We start from the raw sequence: 25,325 nt of genomic DNA on the forward strand, positions 1-25,325 counted from the left end.
AAATCATGATTCATACTCTAACTTGAATCCATATTATGATCCTAACCGTATAAGTAACACTATTTTATATGTGGGTCAACTCGGTTGCACCCAAGTTTTTGTGAATGACAAAAACATTACTAACTTTAATTCCAATTTTGTTCTTATTGAGCCTTCTATAGTGTAAACTCTTAACTCAAGAATTTGTTTACGAGTGGACTAACAAAAAGAATTTATTTACGAAACATTGATGAAAGAAAAGAATTCGTCTGTATTCATTCCATTTCAATCTAATTACTAATTAGAGTTCATCAATCTCTAATTAAAATTTAGTAAATTATAATTAGAATTAATTAATTACAAATGAAATTTAATTAGAACGGATATATTACAGGAGCGTGTCTGTAAAGCAAATCGGGACGCGAATATGGTTTGGATTCGAAAGACGGAAATAGTTGTTGCTAAAACTCAAAATAAAAAATAAAAATAAAGAAGGGCAAAAAGTGGGAAAAAAGAAATGAAGAAATAGTGGCAATGGTGGGATAACCTTATCCAGCACAAGCAAATCGAGAAGGCGCCACGTCGGACGGTGTAAGATACCGTCGATTCTCCACCTCTGCTTGGATCCCTTTCCAACTCCTGCAATCTTATTCCCTCTCCTCCTATCAAAAACACTCTCACATCATCCCACCTTCACACAACCACATTCAACAAACCTTAACGCAAATGGCCTCAACTTCAGCAGTCTCAATGGCCCTGCCGCTGCCCCGTGCCGGCCACAAGAGCCTGCCGGCCGCCGACGCCTTCTTCAAGGGCATGCCGCTCAGGCCTTCCAAGGCGGCCGCCCTTGTGTCAAAGCCCGCCGCAAGATTTGAAGTGAAGGCTTCGTTGAAGGAGAAGGCCGTGGCTGGATTGACCGCCGCCGCATTGACCGCTTCCATGGTTGTTCCCGACGTGGCTGAGGCGGCCAGCGGCGTCTCGCCCTCTCTCAAGAACTTCTTGCTCAGCATCGCCGCCGGCGGTGTCGTTCTCACCGCCCTTCTTGGGGCGGTGATCGGCGTCTCCAACTTCGACCCTGTCAAGCGGGGCTGAGACCGCCCTTGCTTTCTCTGTATTTTCCCCTCTGTTTCTATCGCAGATGTATCACTGTATTACTTACTTCTTGATAGAGTAAAACTGTTCCTCTTCAACTTCAATTCTTACACAAACCTGTCGACTATATCAATCAAATTCCAAATCTTCAATACCATATCAACTGGTCTACATTCATAATCAACGAAACACATACTCATTACTAATTTGAACTGCAAATGTTAAGAGTTGCTATAAAAATTATTACAACAGAAAAGGATTCATGCCATTCTAATAGTATTTAGCTAAATGGAGCTTTGAGATGCTATCAAGCAGAAATCTACTCTCTTCAGAGTAGTTCAACTTCTCTGCCTTGACGACTGTGATCTTCACCTTCTGTTCGTCACCATAAGTCTCCTCTTTTATTTTGAGCTTAAAGATGAACTCTCTGAAGAGGCAGTTTTGAATAACTTCAAGAAATTTGAGGTCATCTTGCATTTCGTTTTTCCACACGTACAGCTGCTTGGCCGAGCAGCCCAAGATCTCTTCACCGGCTTCCTGGAAAGCAGTCACCCACGTCAGGGCGCTGTGGTCCTGAACCTGAACTTGAAGAAGGTATCTGTAATCGCACTCTTCGAATTCTTGATTGCACCTGTCGCATAGCCATGTCGAGTTCCCGGACTTTGTCACTTTCTTGTTGCACTGCCTGTCACCGATCATCAATGGGCAGGCTGTGTAACAGAATGAGTCTGTTTTCAGAAAAGAGACACTTGCCTTAACTGCAATCCAGTCTGCTTTGTCTGACCTTCCCAGCCCTTCGTCTTTTATCTGCGTCAAGCACTTGCGTGTCTCGTTCTTCATTCCACCAAGTGTAGCTTCTCTGGATATAGAATGGGAAGCGGTGTCTTTCCCCCCTCGATCAAACCAGGTTCTCAAGCCGTTAGCCTCTGGAAAGTCGGGATTTATGAATAGCTGTGTGGCAGATATGGTGCCGATGGACTTCCCACTAAAGTCGTTAACTTTTCCAGCTTTGACAGCCAAAATGGGGAATGTTCCGGTTTCTACCATATCATGCAGTTGTTGTCCTTCCCTATTGCAGAAATCTCCCCATAACGTCAATTCAACAGTTCGCCCCGAATTATCCTTCAAGTTCAGAATTCGCCTCTGTGTTTCCATTCCATTCTTTCTCATGATGGGAACAGAAGGGTTCACGGTTACAACAACACCAATAACATCCAGTATAGAATTGCTTTCAGCATGCTCAATTTCACAAATAGGCCTAAATGAGAACTGCTGCCTAGGTATGGAAGTATCTTCATCTGGACAAAGATCCACTGATGAGGTTGTCTCTAGAAATATCTCCCACTCATTCTTTAGATGGTTGAAATTCTTCTGGGCAGGTTTCAAGCTACCTTTAGATATAACATAGACTTTACCAACATCAATAGTATCATAAAAACGGTCAACCACAGCGTTGAAGCATGTCACCCTGATTTCCCCTCCATCTGAATCAAGAAGATCAAAGGAGAATACTTTCCCATCTCCTCTTGCATTGTTGTAACGCCGAAGATCTCCTTTTGCTGTCACCCGTGCCTTGATAGCCCATCTACCTTGATAAGGGTTCAAGGCAGCTATAGGTATAATGCGTGCAGGGGCCTCATTCCTCATGATTGCTCCATGATTCTTATAATTTGGAGGTGGTTGGTATGGAGGCTGAACGGTAGGATGGAAACTCTGCATGCCACCTTGGTTTAGGGAGCTTGAAGTTTTACCATTGTTGTAGCTTGTTCGTGATGAATTATGAGCACCGGAAACACTATTGTTTATTGATGGTCGGGGTCCAGAAGATGCTGGCTTTCCAGGCACTGAATCAGATTCAGAATACATTGGGTTACCAATTACATCGCAGTCCGGAATGATAGTTTCCATGTTTAATACCACAATTATCCTGCAAGAGCAATGCATATTTATGAGTTTCCAGGCAACAAAACATAGAAAGGCATTCCCAGCAATCAGCTTAATAGTGTTGGTTTTCATCTTAGGAACTCCAAGTTTTTGTGCCACTTGACTCTATAGTATCCTAAAATGTCTAAAGAAGTCAGGTTTGGTGTTGTTCAACCTTGAAAAAACACTAGGCATAAAAGTACCCTACACCATAAGTTTAGCTTGACTAGCAGAGGAACTTTCATCAGCTCATCATTTAGTTTGGTAAGAAGATCATCAACCAACATTCAAAACAATTATTGAGGAACAATATGAAGCAAAAATGAACTAAGAACAATATAGCTTGCAAAAGTGCAGCTTAGAAAATGTTCTCTGAAATGATAGGCAACTTTCCCTCGTTATGAAAACATCGAAGTAACTTCTCAAACTACCGGAGGACTGAGATAATTATTTTGGGACATACAAAATGCATGACATTTCAGTCTAGTGCTCAAGTTCAACCACAAAATGTTTAAATCTAACAATTTCAGTCAAGACAGCACAGCATTTTTCCTTAATTCCACACTAAACTTTTGCACACCTTCAAAACATTTCATCTTAAAAAATCATTGTCGATGTGATCCTATCGATCAAGTTCCATAATTCCACAATGTCACAGTTGAAACTAGAAGTTTACCCAACCTTATCTCCATTTTACTCCATAGTCGTGTCCAAATAGCATCACCGGCAGCTTTAACATTGTAAGCATTCAAAATACAAATTAACAGAGACTTTTTCGCATATGATATAGTTACTTCTCCTTATGGAATGAAAACCTAGTTATCAACTAGCGCCATCGAACATCGTAATATTACTCCGTAAACTCAATAGGAGAAATCAGATTTCTCTAATTAACGCAATTTCAAGGCATCTAGTGAGAGCTCAAAATATATACCCGTTCTACAACACATACAGGCAACGCAATTTTATCACAAAAAAATCCTGAACTTACACACATAGACGCACTCGCATAGGTACAGAGTTCAAATTTGAAATCAATTTACAATGTGTCACGCTACCTAATTAGACAATTAGCACGAGAGCAGGGCGAAGAATTTACTTGCGGTTCTGGACGGGACTGCAGATGTATTCGATGAGCTGGATGACGGATCCCTTGCGGATTCGGCCGGTCTTAACTCGGTCATTGAGCTGCGAGGCGAGCATAGCTTGCTCAGTAGCCACCGCGTCGGATATGATAAGGCGGTAACGCTCCTGCGTGGAGCCGATGAGCTTGATTTCCAACACCTGCACCAGCGGCTTCGCGTTGACGTCTCCGCCGATTATTGCCGCAATAGCGTTGGCCGTCAAATTCACCGGCATTGATTTTTATTTTTATTTTTAAATTGATTTGGTGATTTCGTAGGAAAGTATACTGAAATGGAGAGGGTGGGGAAGGGGGAAATCGTGGAAGAATTTCGAACAAGAAAGGAGGTCAGATTATATATATACGAGGAGTTTGGGGGTGGTATTTTGAGCCAAGGCGGGGAGAACAAACAAACCGACCTACCCACATTTGAGGATGTGCCCATTGCTAACAACACTTATATCAAATCTATTTAAATTAGGTGATTTTAGCGAAATTCGGCATTATAAATTTGACATTTTATATAGTCGACACTTTATTTTTCTATCTAAAAGTCCACTCTTAAAATGCAATTCAAGAATAAGTGCAAAAGTAAATGATTGATGAGAAATCTATTGGCATGTAGCGACCAAAAACTTGATAAGGCTTAACTTGTTAGGGAAAGCCCAATTTGTTCTTGTCTATATGTTTATGCGAATTAGCCCAATTTAAATGTATGCAGGAAAGCCCAAAGTTGGGTAACTCAGAACTCATATAAGCAATTGGATTGAGTTTCCAGCCATCATATAAATAACAATTAACACTCAAACCCTAATCTCCATCTAGGGCTTGCACATTCTCGCGGAACAGCAAATTCTCAGATCTTCTCTTCTCTAACCGTAAACATGGCGACTCAGATGAGCAAGAAGCGAAAGGTTTTTCCCGTCCTCGTCTTGTATCATCAACTCCTTGTGTGTGTTTGATGTTAGATTTTTGCTGATATATTGAATGTGCCGCAGTTTGTGGCTGATGGAGTGTTCTTCGCGGAGTTGAACGAGGTGCTCACTCGTGAGCTGGCGGAGGACGGCTACTCCGGCGTTGAGGTTAGGGTTACTCCAATGAGGACTGAGATCATCATTCGCGCTACCCGCACCCAAAACGTTCTAGGTTAGTATCTCTCTCACTTTTCGTCTCCTTTTCACCATCAACTATGATGCGTTGCATGGAATTTTTGTTTTTACTTTGAATTTATCTGTAGTTTTAGGATTTACTGACCAATTTGGCAAGTCATGCCGTTTCTAGTTTGATTTTTGTCGTAATTAAGTTTCATTGAATTTTGGTTGTAATTCCTTGATTGATTACAATAGGAGAGAAGGGGAGGAGGATAAGGGAGCTCACCTCGGTGGTGCAGAAGAGGTTTAAGTTTCCGGAAAACAGCGTGGAGTTGTACGCTGAGAAGGTTAACAACAGAGGGCTTTGCGCCATTGCCCAGGCCGAATCCCTTCGCTACAAACTCCTTGGCGGTCTTGCTGTCAGGCGGTAACTATTTAACTCTCACTTTAGATTATTTTTGTTGAAAATTACCAGCCACTAAGAATTGCATTCTTTGTTTGGTGTTTCTCCGTATTGTATATTTCATGGAGTATTATTTAACTGAAGTGTCACAAGAGTTGGCTGTATAAGTAATGGTTCTGTTTGATTGTGTATATACGGGACTTTTGAATGACTATTCATATCTAGATTGGTTACTCTGTGTGACTAGGTAAAACTTTCATGTCATCTTCAAAGCAATTTTGGTCTTTTAATACCATTTTTTGTGTCGGATGATGACTACAGAGATTGTCTCCCCCGTGCAATTTTCATCATGAAGTGTACTGTCCTCAAGTTGTAGTCATGGAGGAGGCACATAATAAGTGATTTTATCTGATTTAACTCTGTTCAATGTGAGTAGGAATTAAAATTTAGGTCATATGCAGAATTGAATTTCATACATTGTGACCTTATAAATAGTTCCTTTAATTAATGGAGATTTGAAGAGGTTTATGTGATCTGATAGATGTTTCTAATATATTGAAATGTGGATTGGCTTGTGACTATTGCTTGTTGGTTGTAGGATGTTATGTAATTAGTTTGTATCTATGCTATCAGATACTCTCAATATGTGATGCAATTGATTTACGTTAAAATGGTGCCTGATTTGAACTTTTTGTTTTTCAGTGCATGCTATGGAGTTTTGAGATTTGTTATGGAGAATGGAGCAAAGGGTTGTGAGGTATGGTAATTCCTGGCTGTTGTTTAGAACTTCGCCACAATTGTCTTCTTTTAATACCTTTCAGATTTAATGTACTTGATGCTTGTATTGCACAGGTCATAGTTAGTGGGAAACTTAGGGCTCAGCGGGCCAAGTCCATGAAATTCAAGGATGGGTACATGATTTCTTCTGGTCAACCAGTGAAGGAATACATAGACTCTGCTGTTAGACATGTTCTGCTCAGACAGGTATTTTATCTTATTTTATATTTTTAACTGATATTGTGAATAATATGACATGGACCTGTGTTCATTTTCTATTTTGTTTATTTGTTCAGGGAGTACTTGGTATCAAGGTCAAGATCATGCTTGACTGGGATCCCAAGGGAAAGCTTGGCCCGGTCACTCCTCTTCCTGATATCGTCACGATTCACCCTCCCAAGGAAGAAGAAGCTTTCCGGCCAACTTTGGTGCCAACTGAGGTTGAGGTGCAAGTGTAGAGGGCATTCAGAGATTTGGACAAGTTTGTTTTATGTTTTTTGAGTGTCTTTGCATATCCTTTTGACAGAAGAGAACAGTGAGCATCGAAGCCAATTTTTGGATCTTGTTATAACAATTTTGTTATGTTGAACTAATTGTTTGTTATGAGAGATCTATCTATCTTATCCTTATTGAGAATGTTACTTATATCTATGTTAGCAAATAGTGCATATAACAAGGTATACTCCTAAAAAAATGTCGAGGTATACTTCTTTGTTAAATTATTATCATCTTCATGCATGTTAATGGGATTATGATGCCCGAAACTAATTATTTGCCGATTATCTGATTAATCAGTTCGCTCCTGGAATATTCCTTTTCTTTATGGTATTCATCTGTGAAATAATTTTAGATAACTATCAACTTAATAGTCAGTTTTTTTTTTCTTACTATTTTTTTTGAGCGAATTTTCTTACTTTTTTGGTATTGCTTTGTATAATTATCTGTAATTATTTATATTTATTGTACTCATTGTTCTCATAGGTTATTACTCTTATTATATTATAGAAGTTTTATCCGCTTAAAAAATATAGAAGTTTTATAGTATGTTAATGTTAATTAGTAGTATCTCTTTTGTTGCTTTAAATTAGTAACATAATTAGTAGTTCTTCCTTTCTACTTCAAGTGTTTTTTTTTTTGGGTTGTTTTACTTAATTTCCTATTTCTTTTTGTGCAAAAAATGAGGCTAAATTAATGAGAATCATTGGACTTCATATCATCTTCTTAACTCTACATAGCATCACTTAGTAATCTAATTAATCTCTTTCTAAATAACCATGCTTAAAACAAACAAAATATTTGTAGTGGAACGGATGGAGTTTATATCCTTTTAGAACCTTACTCAAAAGAAACAAGATGCTTGTAGTGGGATAAACAAAATACTCCCTTCGTCTTTATAAAGAGTAACCATTTGTAAATGACCCGAGTTTTTTTAAAATAGTTGAAAGTATTGTGAATGGAGTAAGGGTCTCACTTTATTGTGAGTGAAAAACTTATCAAAAATAGACTGGATATATTTTATGAGGACGGACGAAAATGACAAATTGGACACATTTTATGAGGACGAAGAGAGTATATATTTTTAGGAGGTGCATTCTTTTTGTACGAAAATTATAGAAATATATATTTTCATCATTTTTCTACTTTTTTCACATGTTCTGTATGGTAAATAATTTTTCCTGGATAAAATTGAAAAAAATCCGAGTAGCTCATTTATCCTCTTTTTTCACTCAAATTCATGATAATATGACGGGATAGAGGTGTGATAATATTTTTCTACATTTTTTCTCTCTATATTGCCACTTTAAGTTCATGATAATAGTATTATTATGGGGTAGAGATGTGATAATATTTTTCTATATATTCTTCCTTGGAGAACATGAGATAAACAAAAGTGGTGTGATAAAATTTTATCACCTTTTCTTATCCCTCTTCTCATTATAATTTACTCCCTCCGTCCAATAGTAATGTCCTTTTTTTAATGGGACGTTCCAATACAAATGTCTCATTATCTTTTTATCAATATATTTTCTCTCTATATCTAATATTTAAATAATTTTCACCAGTCCATTTTATCTATTTTTTATATATTTCTTAATTTTTGTGCTCAAAAGCTATGACACATTACTATTAGGAGTAAGGGAGTATAATATAAGAGACGGACCTTTATGTGATAAAAATTTCTGTGTAATAGTTACAAATTGTAATGGTCTTAATTGTATTTGTGTATACTGTGATAAGCATTGAACATAAAATAAATTAGGTCAGAATATTTGGTATATTAAAATGAACACTTGAAGGTGAAGGAAAAAGAATCCGAGAGCAAAGGGTTGACTATACTTATATACTTGAACATCATCAATCATTCAGTGAATTGCACCAAAACAGTGGGAAACGACGAAATATTCATTCAGTGAATCTTAAAATAGTACTCGAACCTGTGACCTCTTGGACAACAGGCAACCACCTCATCCACTAGGCTATTCCAAGGGGACGATGGCCGTCTATCTTACTCTGTACTAGTGGTGCCAAGGGCTAATCGGGCTCGACGGTTCAGCTCGGAACCGGTCCAAGAGTCAACGGTTTCGGCCCAGACTATTGATCATGGGTCGGTTTCGAAATTGGACTGTCAAACTAGAAGGGCCAGTTAAGGTTCAGAAAATTAGGACCCGCGGCCCGTCAGTTCGACCCTAAACCGCCGGTTTCGGCGCAGCAGCCGAGGCAGCAGGTCGGCAGGCATAGGGCTGCAGGAGTAGGTCTTGACCGGCAGGGCTATTGGGTAGGCAGGCGAGGCGAACCGCCGGTTTTGGGCCGTGAACCATCGGTTTTCACCGTTTTCACCGAAAACCGGCGGTTCTTGGCCGAAAATTCTATTTTTTTAAAAATTCAAATTCAAATTTCTCCAGCGGTTCGCCGTCCAAAACCTGCGGTTCTCGGCCGAAAATTCTATTTTTTTTTAAATTCAAATTCAAATTTCTCCCACCCAATTTTATCTATAAATATCCCCCTTCTTCCACCTTTAAAACCATCCCATTGTGCTAACAATTCTACACTATCTTCTCTTCTACTTCTAATTCTCCTCCATTCTTTATGTGCTATTGCTCTTGTTAAATTGCTCTTGCTCTATAATTCTTTTGTTATTATCTTGCTTAATTGCTTTACTTTATTGCTCTCTTGCTTACATTATATTACTAGTACCACTACTAATTACTAAATACTATCTACTATACTATATATTTCAATTACACTATCACTACACTCACTTGTTTTACTTTATTGTTCTTGCTTTACATTATATTACTACTAGTACTACTACTAAGTACTAAATACTATCTACTTGAATTTAAGACATCTCCCTCTCTAGAGGTAAGGGTAAGGGTAAGGGTAAATCACTTACTTCTAACATTTTCACAAAATATTTTAGGAGAGAACCCGCTCCTAAAAAGTCAAAGGATGGTCCAAATGCTCCCGAGAGGTTCATTGCCTATTGCAACGCTACTTACCAATGGCAAGCGGGAGGGGGTTATGGCACCCTCTCAAGGCACATGGAGAATAAGCATGCCGTCGAGTATGTAATCCATACAACTCAAACTCAACTACATCCCGAAGCTTTCCAAGGCCAAAGTAATGTTTTATGAAAATTTGATCAACAAAATGCTCAAAATTATATGGCTCGTTTTGTTTCAATTGAGCATTTGCCTTTTATGTTTGTCGATAAAATGTCTTTTGAACATACTATAAAAAATGCTTATAATCCCGCCGTCAAAAAAATTGGTAGAACTACTATGTGCAAGGTTATTAGGCGACAAGCCGAAGAAAAAAAAATGTGATTTAAGGAAATATTTTAACCGTTTAAAGCAAAAAATTTCTATATGTTCCGACATATGGAGTGATTTTTACCCAAAAAAAATTCTTATATGGGTGTTACATATCATTAGGTTGATGAAAGTTGGTTAATTCAAAAACGTTTAATTGCATTTAGATATTTTAATGAAATACATAATGCTACTAGCATTGCTCAATTGATTATTCCCGTTTTAAATTAGTATTGATTGTTAAATAAGATATTTTCTGTTGAATTTGATAATGCATCCGCCAACACCGCCTTCATTCCCTAGTTAGTTGACGCGGTGCCTCTTTTAATGGTAAGTATTTTTCATGCTCGATGTATTTGTCATATTTTAAACCGATGTGTACAAGATGCTTATACTCTTATTAATGATGTTGTTGATTCCATTAGACAAGTCGTTAATATTTTGCATAGAAAATCTACTATTGGCAAAAAATGGAAAAAATATTATCGTGTTAAAAAAATTTGATATACTAATTTTGTTAAAGATGTTTCTACACGTTGAAATTCAACATTCGGCATGCTTGCATATACCATGGATCATGTTGATCATTTATGTGATTTTTTTAGACAAACTCCCGAGGCTAACTTGCTTTTATTGCCTGCCTATTGGACAAGATGTGGTAGTTTATTTCAACTTTTAAAGGTTTTTCAAAATGCTACTACGGATTTATCCGGTGTTTATTATTGCACTAGTATTAAAGTTGTAGAACATTGCATATATATTGGTATTGCTTTAAATGATTGTTATAAAAACAAAGATCTGAAGGACATATCATATCAAATGGTCCTTAAGTGGCTTAAATATTTTATTGAAATTCCCGATGTTTTTTTAGTTGCTAAGATTTTAGATCCTACAATGAAAATTGCCGGTGTTTATCGCATGTTAGAAATTTATTATGGTACCTTTAGGGAAATTTATGATAAAAGATTAGAAAATAATGAAGTGATAGAATGGTACCTTCCCGAATTAGATGCTATTAAACTTATAATAGATAGCACAATTAGAGCCTTATTTAATGAATATGAACAAAAATATATGTATGCAAACCCCTCATACTCTTCAAGTGTAGGTACTAGTAGTCACAAGGTTAATATGGCTCCTCCTTCTTAGGAAGTACTTTTGATCAAAACCAATGGGCTTAAGCCACTTATTCATTTATGCATACACAAATGAGCTATACTACTAACGAGTTAGATATATATTTGTCTAGTACATTTGCTTTAAAAAAATGTAGGTGGTCAACAATTGAACGTCTTGAAATGGTGGTCCACGCACGAGAGGAATATCACATACTCGCCACCATGGCCAAAGAGTTATTCGCGGTTCCGACCTCCACGGTCTCCGTCGAGCAAGCATTTAATGTTGGTGGACTTGTCTTGGACGAAAGAAGAAGCAACATGGATCCTCGAAACATGGAGGCCACCATGTTGCTTGATGATTGGTTCAAAGCCGAGTTGCGAGCTCAAGAGAACCAATGGGATCAAGCCGACTAGAGCCCAAACGATGAATTCACCGAGTCCGAATGATACGACGCCGAGGACTACGATTAGGTAAGTTAAGGTAAGAGAACTACGTGGGCTTTGATTCTTCATTATTCAATGAAGATACGTAGGCCACTCAATTTTAATATTTATATCAAAATTGAGCTCAAACCCTTAATTATTATTATTTTTTTCCCCTTTTAGACAACTTTCTTTTGGAATTATTATAGTGAATTACTTATTTAGTTAGTATTAGTTATTAGTTTACTTATTCAATTTTGAAGATTGTAATTTGTATCCTTGTAATATTTTTTTTGTACATAGAATAAATTCAATAAAGATATCAATTTTTATGCATTATTTTGATTGTCAATGTGTTAGAATTATTTTTCTATATTGTATTTCAATTTTCAACACAAGTCATTTAATTTTAAAAAATATTTTGATTGTCAAGTTTATAACTTATTATAAATTTAAAAAGATGACATAAAAAAATATTATTTAAGATGACACAAGTATTATTTAAGATGACATAAAAAATATTATTTCAAAAAATATATTGATTGTCAAGTTTATAAATTTTCAACACAAGTCATTTAATTTAAAAAGATGACATAGAAAATATTACAAGTTTATAACTTATTATAAATTTCCACACATAAAGAATAAGAATTATTTTGATTGTCACTTGTAAGTTATTATATTATTTAAGATTTTTAAGTTGAGTAAAAATTTTGAAATTTTAAAATTTCAACACAAATCATTTAATTTCATAAAAAAGAATACAAAAAATATTTTTTTTAAAAGGAAAAGCTCGGAAACCGCCGGTTTTCGGCCCGACCCAGAACCGAAATTAGTCCCCTTTCACTTTTTACACATATTTTTTATACCCTTATTATTATTATTTTTATACATCCTTTTCACATTTAAGTGAAACATTAAATAAGGTTATTTTAGTAAAATAATATTTTTATATAATATTAATTAAACAAGTGGACTATCTTTTTTAGACATCCCAAAATGGAATAAGAGACCAACTTCATGAGACGGAAGGAGTATAATAGAAGAAAAAAAAAAATTCAAGCAGGGTGAAATATTTCTCGGGCTGCTCATTTTCTCTTCAATGTTCGATAATATTATCTTTGGGTAGTGGTGTGAAAATATTCTCTAATATTTTTTTACCCTTTCATCTCTAATAAATACTCATATGATAAAAAAAATTAATATTTTTTTCATCTTTTCTTATCTATTATTTTCGAACGAAAATTTTGTAACCAAAATGAATGCATCCTCGACTCTCCTTAGCATTACTAGTTACTTCAAGCTGCTCAAGCAATTTTACAACCTCGAACTCTAAGTTTTCCACCAACAGTGCACCAAAGTAAAACTTAGCTTACCTCATAATCCTTAATTTGCTCCTCATAATCCTTAATTTGCTCCCTTCTCCATAACAAATCCCAAAACACATTTCAGTACTACAACACTACCATTAATTCAGCAATCATCTCCTTTCTTCTGAGATAATAATATTTTCAACACCACCAACCTCATCATGTTCATCATAATTAATTAAAGGGTTAAGGTGCAGATAGGCCTCAAGTGAAGGCCCTTAGAGCATTTCAGTCCTCTTACTAACTGTGTGTGCAGATTGGCCCTCGAACTAAAAAAAAAATGGTGCAGATTGCCCCCTCTGACTTAACACCGTTATGGGCCGTTAGTCAGAGGGGGCAATCTGCACCGTTTTTTTTGGAGTTCAGGGACTAATCTGCACCTTTTTTCTTTTTGGAGTTCGGGGGCTAATCTGCACACCGTTCATTAAAAAAAATCACATCTCATCTTCTCCGACCAACTTTTCCGGCGTCAATCGCCGTCAGATGAGGAAAATCATGAAATCAAGTTCCCAAGCCCCAAATCGGGAATTCCAAATCGGCGTCATTGCTCCTGAAAATCACATAATCGAAATGAAAACTCGAATTCTCCCTCGAACGTCACCGCCCCCAATTGCAGAATCACCCCCAACGAATCGAACTTCGCCTCGCCGTAGACGGTGATCGTGACCCCAATCGAGATAGAGATCATGTTGGCCATGGTCTCTGATTTGAAGGCGTCCTTCTTCAACAGCACGCCGATAGTGTAGATGGCGACGGGCATCGTCGGCCTTTATCACCGGATTTCGCCGGATTTGAGAGAAAGAGGCGACTCCTTATCGAGAAAAGCTAGGCGACTCCTCATCGAGAAAAGCCAGGCGGCGGGTTCACCGGATATTGCGGCGGCGTCCGACGGAATGGGAGAATTAGGGCTCGTCCTTGACGCTAAGCGTGTGCAGTCGAGCGAGCTCCGAGGTTTAGGGCCCAAGAGAGAAAGAAAGGGGTGGCGCCCTCCGCCGGCCTCGCCGGAGCTTGAATCAGCGACAACGACGATCAAATTTTGAGCGAGAGAAATGAATTAATTAAAAAGTTAAAAGGTGCAGATTAGCCTCTGAACTCCGAAAAAACGGTGCAGATCGCCCCTTTGACTAACGGCCCATAACGGTGTTAAGTCAGAGGGGCCGATCTGCACCGTTTTTTTTGAGTTCGGGGGCCAATTTGCACACACAGTTAGTAAGAGGACTGAAACGCTCTAAGGGCCTCTACTTGAGGGGCCTATCTGCACCTTAACCCTTAATTAAATACAAGGTATCACAAAAAAGGGTAAATATCATGAAAACCCTTAAACTATATCCACTTTATCAAAAATACCTTAAAACTTTTAAAATATTCTCTAAACCCTCAAACTATCAGGTTTTTATCAAATATATCCCGCATCTATTTTCCGGTCACCAAAAACGTGATGTGGCTCGTCAAATGCCACAATGTAATTTATATTCTATTTTTTAAAATGCAATGGTAAAAACGACATCATTTCATAGCATATCATTTATAAAAAATCAACTCTGAAATTTAAAATTCACTCATATCGTGTTTGAAATTCACGCTAATAACCTAGAATTAAGGATAAATACGATAGAATATGGTACGAAATGAAATCGTTTTTTTCATGTCATTTTTAAGAAAATAGAATATAAATTACATTGTGGCATCCGGTGAGTCACATCACATTTCTGTAACCGAAAAAATAGATGCGGGATATATTTGATAAAAATCTAATAGTTTGAGGGTTTAGAGAACATTTCAAAAGTTTCAGGATATTTTTGATAAAATGAGTATAGTTAAAGAGTTTTCATGATATTTATCCTACAAAAAACATATATAATAATAGTACGGTGAGGTTTAGAGAAATATGAAGATTGATTGATCGCCCCATGAATCATTAATTGGTCCCAATACATCAAATTAGGGTTTGAGGAAAATATTAAATTAGAGTTAGTGATATGAGATAAGATAATTGATTATTATATCCAAGACACATGTATCTGGATCCAACTATTGTTGTAGGAAGTAGGAACCTAGCTAAAAGATTCATGATTATACCATCAATATCTATGTCTATATATATTAAAGTAAAGAAATGTGTTGCAACAATTTTCCTCGAAGAGTCTATTCAAATTGCTCATTAGATATATTAAGAGAACTTTTTAACCGTTGGTTAATAGCTTAAGGTGTTTGATTTTTGGATTTGCAATATAAATTATAATCCCATTATTTATATTTATTTATTTCCACTTTTGTTCTCTCTTTTTTTTTGGATGGTACAAATATAAATATAGCTGAGCATTAAATTGACAATGTAATTTTTTTATTAGATTTGTTAAATGTAGATGTTTGTGAGGACAATAATTTATGTTGCCCAAACAGAATAAACCCAGTTATTTTTTGGAAGACAATAAAAATAACTAATTGCTTGTACTGTATAATTTAGATACCTGAATGAGTTCAAATATTTTATTTATCAAATCAACATATTACATTAATTAGGATATGGTCAAATAATTATTTGATTCTTGATGGGTGGTGTAGTATTCATACTTTCCTAAGATGTTATATTTTAGACCATAATTATTTGATAGTCTTAGCCAAATTATTATTTTGGTCTTCACAAAATTAAATTAGCCTTTACATTACACATTTGGGCTGTGTAAGTTTATCTTTTTATGTAATCAGGGGAAATGGTATTCATGTACTCCCTCCATTCACAAAACTCTTCCTCATTAAAGTGAACATGTGTTTTAAGAAAAAATGGTTGTGTACTTGGTGAGTGGACTGGAGAATCCCCATAAATGATAGTAAAAAGATGTGATAATTAGTAGGCTTAATTATGTGAGTTAATTAGTGACAATAAGTGTAAATGTATGAGAATTTCAAGGGTGTATTTCTGAAAAATTTAATAATAAGAGTTTATATGGATAAATGAAAAAGAAATTAAGAAGAATTTTTGTGGATGGAGAGAATATATTTGCTTCTTTTTATTTTGATTTATATTCTTAATTGTTTGTTAACACTAGTCTCATTAATAATTATTTTGTGAAGTACTCCCTCCGTCCCGTGAGTCTTGACGCGTTTGGGTTCGGCACGGGAATTAAGGAATTGTAGATTAGTGTTTTAAGTGTGTAATTAATAAACTATAAAATTGATAAAGTATGAGAGAGAAGGTAATAAAAGTGATAAAGTAGGAGAGAGAATATAATAAAGGTGATAAAGTAGGAGAGAGAAGGTAATAATTATTACCAAAAAAGGAAACGTGTCAAGATTCGTGGGACGGCCCAAAAAGGAAAACGTGTCAAGATTCGTGGGACGGAGGGAGTATTATATACACGAGATACAACACTAGTTCTTTAAAAACTAAGTTTCTTAAATTAATTTCTTTTAAATCAAATTGCTACAGCTTCATGATACCGAAAGCAAAAGTTAAGAGCAAAAGTAGATTCCCACTTCACATGCAAATGCCATGTTTTATTTAGCATGTGAACCGTGAAAACTCTTCCTTTACAAAAATGTCTAGCTTAAGACAAGTGAACGGTGAAAACTCGCTCATTAACATCTTTATAGATTTGAACATATTATAGTATTTAATTTTTCAAATATAATCTATCCAAACCATGTTATTTACAAATTATTGCACAAAAATATATTTTTAACCAATGGACGATTTTTTACAAAAAATACGGTGAAAAAAAAATACTTCAAATACATGATCAAGTGGAGTAGGGGTTGTAGAAGTGACAACCCCAGAATTGCAATAAACTTAGTAATGATTAGAAATAGATTAAAATTGTGATTGAATTGTAAGTTGTAACTAGAAGGTGGAAAGTGATTTGTCCAGCCCACTGATTTGATTAGATATTAATTATGGTGGGATGACACGAGGTTGTTGTAATTTGGAAAATAATCAATAATAGAATGATGATCTTATTCTTGGTAGAGTAAAGGCACTCAGCCTAATAAGGGCAAAATGAACCATCATGTCACCCAATAGATTATGCGAAATCAACAATATATGTTGATAAATATACATGAATCTACACATAAAATATGTATAAAATAATGCAGGAAAATTTGACAACCCCCTATATATTTTTTAACGATCCATCAATGTGGTCCCCATTATTTTTCCTAAGATCAGGAATTTGGAGCCCCTTGGTAGGTCCCACCAACAAAATCACAGGACAATAATGGACTACATTATACTTTTGTTTTTTCTTTAGTTAAGAGATAATTAAATATACTACTTTTCTTCACTCTTTTTTTATTATTATTATTTTGAGTGGATTGTACGAATGAATGACGGATCGAATTTCGATTAGTCACGCTTAGAAAGAATATTGCTAAATTATAAAGTTATTAGTTGATCGTATACACTGTATAATCAAATTTTAATCGTTGGGGCTCTTATTCACATAATCATAATATAAAATTATTTATATGCACCAACCCATGTTTTCTTAATGAAATTAATGATATTTTTGGCATAAGCATGTATCATCTTTTACAAAAATATGTGTAAAATAGTATGCATGTATTGACCTAATGGTAGGTGATAGGTTTTAGATTCGAGTTCATTGTCATGCGATTTTTAAATTTTTTATTTATTTATGTAATTTAAAAAAATGTATAAAATAAAATAGATAAGAGTGACTAGAGATGTCTTATATTGTAAAGTGGGTTATGTGTGTTTAGGTTTGGCCAAAATCTCTTCTTTCCCAATCTTTTTTTCTCCAAAAACATAATTAACACGTATGTTTCTTGTGAATGGATTACATCAAGATTCTTCTGTCACAAGACTTTCTTGAGAAACTCCTAAATTCAACCAAACACATTTGAAACTAATTAAAGGATAGTGGTTTGCATTCATTTTTAGTTCTAATTAACTTAACTATTTGCGTCGGAACAATTGTAGGTTTACTTTTATAATAAAATAAACTAGGGTTTAGTTGTAGCTTTTATCCAAAACCATTCATTTATAGTTCTAATTAACTTAACTATTTGCGTCGGGACAATTGTAGGGGGTAGGTGTACTTTTATAATAAAATAAACTAAGGTTTAGTTGTAGACTTGTAGCTTTTATTCATTCTCAAAATAAAAGAACGAAAAATACTCACTATTAAAAATTATAAAAACTATTCATTTTTTAATTTAAAAAGATAAAATTGTCCTTACTTAAATCGCAAACTTTGTTCATGCTCGATTAATGCACGCCGAACATTAGTGATAAATGCACTAGTGCTCGGCATTCGCAACCACTGAGAGTCAAACATTAATGGTAAATGCATCAACGCTCGACATGCTTGATTGCTGCTAGTCGAGCAATCGAGCATTAGTGATTGAACATTTTTAGAAATGCGCTCAACATACTCGACTATTGCAAATTGAGTTGTCGAGCGTTAGTGCGAAATGCGCCAATGCTCAAGAAAAAATTCATAAATGTGTAGTTTATATATTTTATGAAAAGTAGGTGTTTTTTAGGTTTAGTCTTTCAAAATGGATAGATACCGTTTTGCCCCTAAAATAAATACTAATTCTATGGTATGTGTATGTTAGTCTAGTGATAGTATGATTAATGTTTGAAGTCCTCATATTCCTCTGTTTTGTTCTAGGTGCAAAATAACAGGTCACTCGCCTGATAAATGCCATAAGAAAGTTCCGGGGGAGGGAGCTGGATTTAAGGGGAATTTGATGGATAATCAGGATGTGCAGGGAAGGAAGAAGGACGGGACTGATGCTGTGCGCTTTGAGCAGCCATCTGTTCAGGCGACGAACAAGCATTGGCAGCCGGCTTCGGAGGTGTTGGGTAAAGCTAGGGAGAACTCTGAGGGTGGATTGAATAAAGAGGAACATGCGATTGGGGATGAGACGCGGCAACAGCAGTTGCCTCACAGTCCGGTTCGAACTGATCCGAGAAGGAGGATTTCACAGCAGAATCCTGATCGCCGGCTCGATTCTGGAGTTAGCTCGACTAGAGAGGTTCAGGCGAGAACTATGGGGGACGAGATGCTGCTACAGCAGCGGCCACATAGCCCAGCGCATTCTGATCCGGGAAGGCCGAGCTCACCACTTTTTAGGCAGCATGTTTCTGCTCGCCGGAGTTTACCGCCGAATTTGGATCAAGGCCGACTTTCTCCGATCACTGGTAATAGATTTGAGATATTAAGTTCGACGAATGATGGAGATTATAAGCTTCCAGAGCAACAGCAGTCTTCTTCAAAAGGGACGATCCATTTGGATTATAATCATGATAGGATTGAAACATGTGAGTTTCAAGAGGGGGTGGTGGAAGATGTGGATGAAGATGTGGATGAGGAGGAAGACACGGGATCTCCAACTACGGGCTCTTTGCCATCAGATAGGATGCCTCCTTTGCAGATTGTTTCGGAATTGACTTCTCCCGCACCGAGTTGTAGTGTGGTGACTCCAGAGAAGGAGTTGCCGGTGGATCCTCCCATATCTCGCGGACGAGGGCGACCGAAGGGAGCTAAAAAGAAGGGGAAGGTTCCTGATTCCTCTATCAAGCACCGCCTCCGACGTATTATAGAGCATGGCCATGCTTTAAAAGCTGGCCGGGCTACTGGTGTTTTGCAAGAGGCCGTTCTTAACTCTCCGGTGCCGGTAGAGTTCTTGAATAAAGTACAACATGCTCAATCTGGAGGAGCGATTCTGCAAAACTTTGTGATTCACTCCTCTTCCGATGCTGCCCGAGCTATGTCGGCGGTGGCCAAAAAGAAAAAAATAGGGTGATTTACTGGATGATGAAGATGTTGGGGACGAGGATGCTTTTTTAATTTTTTCTTCTTAGCTTTCGTTTCCTTTGTTTTCGACTTCCCGCGGTTCTTTGTGGGGGTTTTTACACGGTTTTTGTTTTGCTTTTAGTCGGTTTTTTGTGTTCCGATCCTTTGTTAGCATCGGTGCTCTCTTTTTCTTTTAATAAAATTTCTATTTCAGCAGCAACCTCATATTCGATCGAATCCACCGCCACATAATTTTAAAAATTATTTGTTATTTCATTAAAAAAATACTAACTCATTAATCATATAGAAAAGATAAAATTACAATGACAAATACTCTTTCTGTCCATCAAAACTATGATATTTTTGTCATTTTTAGTGTATACCAAAAGTATGATACTTTAATTTTTAATACATTGCTCCTTATTTGTTGTCCCTATAAATATCTTTTTATTAATTTAAATAAAAAAACACCACTGACAAACACACTTAGTTCAACCTAACCACTTATTTCATATTAGGACGTGTTTTCTTTGGTTGCAAGTTTATCATTAGAATATACGGTGAAAAAATTATGAGAAAAGTTTATCATACTTTAGTGGTCCCCACGTTTTTATCTCCTATTCTTTTTTATGGAAAAATATATGAAAATATTATATATATATATATATATATATATATATATATATAGGGGAGGGCTAAAATAAAAACACTTCTTAGAATATAAAATATAAATAATTTTCAGCCCTTAGATCATCAAGATCTACGGTTGATTCGTAACCTTGTTGGATGAATTCGTGATCCTGGGTTCGAATCCCAAAGGTAGCAAAAAATTATTTTTCACAATTCGTAACCATGTTTGATGAATTCGTAATCCTGTTGGATAAAATTCGTACATTAAAAAACGTTTATATTTATATTTTAAGAAGTGTTTTTATCGTAGCCCTCCCCTATATATATATATATATATATATATATATAGAGAGAGAGAGAGAGAGAGAGTGGAAGAGATAAAAGTAAGAGACAGACCGAAAACGATAGAGAGATATTTTTAGGGTAAAATTGAAAGATGATAATATACAATATGGAAAAATATTATCACGCCTATAACTAGGGATGTCAATCGGGCCAACCCACTCGGTTTCGGGCCAACCCATTCGGTTTCGGGCCATTTTCGGTTCGGGCTAGTCGGTTTTTTTTATTTTTCGGGCTAAAATTTTTCGACCTTAACCCTAACCCACTCAGTTTCGGGCTAGCCCGTTCGGGCCCACAAATTTATGATTTTTTTATATGTATAATTTTTTTATATGGATAATCATATTATTGTAATAAAAATATGTTGTGCTTTTTAAAGCAAAACATTTCGCCTTATTTTAGATACAAAAATTAGTGTTATTTTAATGTAAATTTATATAATATCTAATTTTAACTTTGTTTCCGATAAAAATTGTATATACATATAACATAAATTACTATCTTTCTTGGACTTTTATATCATAAATATTTATTATTAATCGTCAGAAAAAATCAACACATATTATACAAGCATCAAAATGTTATTATCAAATTAAAAAGTAAAGTATTAAAGTTTAGAAATCAATTATTAAGAAAGTGTTCGGTTAATCGGGCCAACCCACTTGATTTTCGGGCCAACCCTATCGGGCTCGGGCTATTTTCGGTTCAGGCCATTCGGGCTAACAATTTTCAGCCCTAACCCATCTTTTTTATCGATCTATTCGGGTCGACCCGTCGGTTTCGGGCTTTTTTGACATCCCTACCTATAACTATAGATGATAACGTGGCGGGTTCGAGGTGGACATTACTTTCCCACCCCCATACCTATCACAAAAGTTTACCCACATCTCCGCCTTTATACCCATTTAAATTGGGATAGGTTGGGGGCGGGGATTACCCAGTGGAAGAAGGGTACCCCTCGGTGATAGAGCAAATAATTACACCCAATAATAAAATCATAAACGAGACACAGACTTACGTGGTTTGGTCATTAAGACCTATGTTCACGGGAGATCTTCAAGTTCTTCCATTATACTTTGAGATAATTACATTTTACAAGTATTGCTCAGAAATAAATCATGCTCCCCAATGCTAATGCTAAACCTTCTGTTTATAGATAACTAATTGGGCCTAACCCTAAAGCCCATGAAGCCCAACTTGGTGGTAAAGTTGGCTCTCGACAAGACTGGCTCTGGAAACGCTTCACTCTGGCAGGTTGTCTCTGGTAGATCTGCTCTGCTATGTTGTCTCTGGTAGCTCTGCACTCTGGCAAGGCGGGTAGCTCTGGTTCTGGCATGGCGGTAGCTCTGCGCTCTGGCAAGGCTAGCTCTGGTTCTGGCAGGGCGATAGCACTGCGCTTTGACAAGGCTAGCTCTGGTTCTGGCAGGGCGGTAGCTCTGCGCTCTAGCAAGGCAAGCTCTGGTTCTGGCAGGTTGGCTCTGCAAACCTGCACTTAAGCACAGCGCTGATGAGTATTCCAGTCCTCATCACTCGGGTACCTACCAATTTATTTATTTATCTATTTTGTAAGATTTTCCTATACGATAAGCATTTTATCCATTCCTTCAAAATTATAAAAACTTGAAATAAATAATAGTATCATTCAACATCACAAACAAACTATAATTATCATTCTATCCATTCCATCAAAATTATAAAAATTTGAAATAAATAATAGTATCATTCAACATCACAAACAAACTACTCCCTCCGTCCACCAATTAAAGCCCTACTTGCCCTTAAATTTTTGTCCACCAATTAAAGCCCTATTGTGCTTTTTGTACCCTTTTACCCTCTCTCTTTACTTTAAATTACTACCCTTTGTCTAAAAAATTTATTTTCCAGTTTTCAGTTTATTTATTTATTTATTTTCTGAAAATTTTAAATCCAGTTTATTTATTTTCTGAATTTTTAGTTTATTTATTTTCGAATTTTCAGTTTATTTATTTTTCAATTTTCAGTTTATTTATTTATTTATTTTCTGAAAATTTTAATTCCAGTTTATTTATTCATTTATTTATTTTCAGTTTATTTATTTTCAAATTTTCAGTTTATTTATTTATTTCCAGTTTATTTATTTTTCAGTTTTCAGTTTATTTATTTATCTTCTGAATATTTTAATTCCAGTTTATTTATTCATTTATTTATTTCCATTTTATTTATTTTTTATTTATTTTCAAATTTTCAGTTTATTTATTTATTTATTTCCAGTTTATTTATTTTCAAATTTTAAGTTTAATTATTTATTTATTTCAAGCTTATTTAATTTCTGAATTTTCAGTTTATTTACTTATTTTCGAATTTTCAGTTTATTTATTTATTTAATTCCATTTTATTTATTTTATGAATTTTCAGTTTATTTATTTATTTATTTCCAGTTTATTTATTTTCTAAATTTTCAGTTTGTTTATTCATTTATTTTCGAATTTTCAGTTTATTTATTTATTTATTTCCAGTTTATTTATTTTCTAAAAATAATAATTTTCCAGATTTTAATTAATTTATTTATTTATTTTCGAATTTTCAGTTTATTTATTTATTTAATTCCAGTTTATTTATTTTCTAAAAAAAATAATTTTCCAGATTTTAATTAATTTATTTATTTATTTTCGAATTTTCAGTTTATTTATTTATTTAATTCCGGTTTATTTATTTTTTGAATTTCAGTTTATTTATTTATTTATTTTCAAATTTACAGTTTATTTATTTATTTATTTTCAAATTTTCAGTTTATTTATTTATTTATTTATTTCCAGTTTATTTATTTTCTGAATTTTCAGTTTGTTTATTCATTTATTTTCAAAATTTCAGTTTATTTATTTATTTATTTATTTCCAGTTTATTTATTTTCTAAAAATAATAATTTTCCAGATTTTAATTAATTTATTTATTTATTTTTGAATTTTCAGTTTATTTATTTATTTAATTCCAGTTTATTTATTTTCTGAATTTCAGTTTATTTATTTATTTATTTATTTTCAAATTTTCAGTTTATTTATTTATTTCCAGTTTATTTATTTTCTGAATTTTCAGTTTGTTTATTCATTTATTTTCAAATTTTCAGTTTATTTATTTATTTATTTCCAGTTTATTTATTTTCTAAAAATAATAATTTTCCAGATTTTAATTTATTTATTTATTTATTTCCAGTTTATTTATTTTCTGAATTTTCAGTTTATTTATTTATTTGTTAAATAAGTCAAAGCATTAAAATAATGTCAAATAGCTAATGAAACATTAGTAAAAGTAATCAAAATATATTAACACTACCCTTTTAGTCTTTTACACCACTTTTACACCACCTTTTTCAGCTTTCTTAGTTTCCGCGCCGACACTCAAATGGGGCTTTAATTGGTGGACGGAGGGAGTATAAATTTAATACTGCCTCCGTCCCACCGAATAGATGAGGAATTTTGTGAGTTTTCTTTGTTAAGGGTGAGACAGAGAGAGGAAGTCAATGGTGGGGTCAGTGACGGCGATTTTCGCCGGAGATTTGAAGGTTTTCCTACGTGGGTTTTTAAATTCTTATTTGGGGATTTTGTAATTCCCTTTCTTGAAATCCCTATGTTAGAGGTTCTGTAATGGTGGGGGTCGGTGACGGTGATTCGGATTTCATCTGGTTCTTAGTTTAAATCGATGGTTGCCAATGTTGGTCTTAATCTAAGAAGACAGAGGGAGAGGGAGGGGCGTGAAGGAGAAGGGCTTGGTCTTGATCTTGATTTCAGTCCGAGAAGAGAGGAAGAGAAGAAGGTGCCGCGGTGTAGCAGGTTGGCGGCGGCGGGGTTATGTGACGGTGGGGTGAGAGGAGAAAGACAGTTCAGGGTGTTCATTGGGGGGGAGGGTTTAATTATTTTTATTTTTTTAATAATTAATTACACATATAATTAAAAATTCAAAAATAAAAAATAAATTTCAGATTATTAAATTTAATTTTTTTGACTTAAAAATAATTCAAAATCATTAATCATATAGATAATGACTTAACCACAAATCTATAAACATACTACTTAAATAACTAAATACTACTTCCTCCGTCCCGGCTTTTGGTATCCAATTGAGAACGACACGGGTTTTAATAAAGTGATTGATGTGTTGTGAGTGGAATAAGGGTCCCACATTTTATGTGAGAGTTAAAATAATTAAAGTGGAGTAAGGGCCCCACTTACTTTTATCAAAAATAGAAATGGATACTAAAATGTGGGACGACCAAAAAAGGAAAGTTGGATACTAAAAGTTGGGAGGGAGGGAGTATTTCCTTAACTTCCGTGTTGAAAAGATACGTCTCAACTTTGGCGGGACGGATGGAGTAATAAAAACTATATCCCGAATAAAAATTCAAATATATCTTCTAATAAAAACTATACGTCATTTGAAAATTGCATAAATTTAATAAAAATATTTATATTAATTATATAAAGTATAATCGAGGCGGATAT

The 25,325-nt window shown here is 35.0% G+C and overlaps 3 protein-coding genes across 3 annotated transcripts; 2 read left to right on the plus strand and 1 right to left on the minus strand.

Moving 5' to 3' along the window:
• Positions 1-674: 674 nt before the first annotated feature.
• Positions 675-4,644, minus strand: LOC130987221 (replication protein A 70 kDa DNA-binding subunit A). The gene is made up of 2 exons (XM_057910884.1): positions 4,094-4,644; positions 675-2,998 (listed from the first exon to the last, which is right to left on the minus strand). The coding sequence occupies exons 1-2, from the start codon at positions 4,351-4,353 to the stop codon at positions 1,342-1,344; spliced, it is 1,917 nt and encodes a 638-aa protein (XP_057766867.1). The 5' UTR covers positions 4,354-4,644; the 3' UTR covers positions 675-1,341.
• On the plus strand, positions 706-1,175 carry LOC130987251 (uncharacterized). Its single transcript, XM_057910889.1, has one exon. The coding sequence runs from the start codon at positions 706-708 to the stop codon at positions 1,069-1,071; it is 366 nt and encodes a 121-aa protein (XP_057766872.1). The 3' UTR covers positions 1,072-1,175.
• Positions 4,645-4,726: 82 nt separating the features above from the next.
• On the plus strand, positions 4,727-7,017 carry LOC130987235 (40S ribosomal protein S3-3). The gene is made up of 6 exons (XM_057910888.1): positions 4,727-5,031; positions 5,116-5,263; positions 5,464-5,635; positions 6,314-6,368; positions 6,464-6,595; positions 6,685-7,017. The coding sequence occupies exons 1-6, from the start codon at positions 5,002-5,004 to the stop codon at positions 6,844-6,846; spliced, it is 699 nt and encodes a 232-aa protein (XP_057766871.1). The 5' UTR covers positions 4,727-5,001; the 3' UTR covers positions 6,847-7,017.
• The last annotated feature ends 18,308 nt before the right edge of the window (positions 7,018-25,325 follow it).

The sequence above is a fragment of the Salvia miltiorrhiza genome, chromosome 1, assembly GCF_028751815.1.
Source record: "Salvia miltiorrhiza cultivar Shanhuang (shh) chromosome 1, IMPLAD_Smil_shh, whole genome shotgun sequence".
Classification (NCBI taxonomy): Eukaryota; Viridiplantae; Streptophyta; class Magnoliopsida; order Lamiales; family Lamiaceae; genus Salvia; species Salvia miltiorrhiza.

Bases quoted from the DNA above. Each gene is read 5' to 3' on its own strand.
- LOC130987235 (XM_057910888.1), top strand. From the start codon at position 5,002: ATGGCGACTCAGATGAGCAAGAAGCGAAAG. The intron at 5,032-5,115 runs GTTTTTCCCGTC...AATGTGCCGCAG, and splicing joins AGATGAGCAAGAAGCGAAAG to TTTGTGGCTGATGGAGTGTT. The intron at 6,369-6,463 runs GTATGGTAATTC...TGTATTGCACAG, and splicing joins ATGGAGCAAAGGGTTGTGAG to GTCATAGTTAGTGGGAAACT.
- LOC130987251 (XM_057910889.1), top strand. From the start codon at position 706: ATGGCCTCAACTTCAGCAGTCTCAATGGCCCTGCCGCTGCCCCGTGCC.
- LOC130987221 (XM_057910884.1), bottom strand. From the start codon at position 4,353: ATGCCGGTGAATTTGACGGCCAACGCTATTGCGGCAATAATCGGCGGA. The intron at 2,999-4,093 runs GTAAATTCTTCG...TTGCTCTTGCAG, and splicing joins AGTCCCGTCCAGAACCGCAA to GATAATTGTGGTATTAAACA.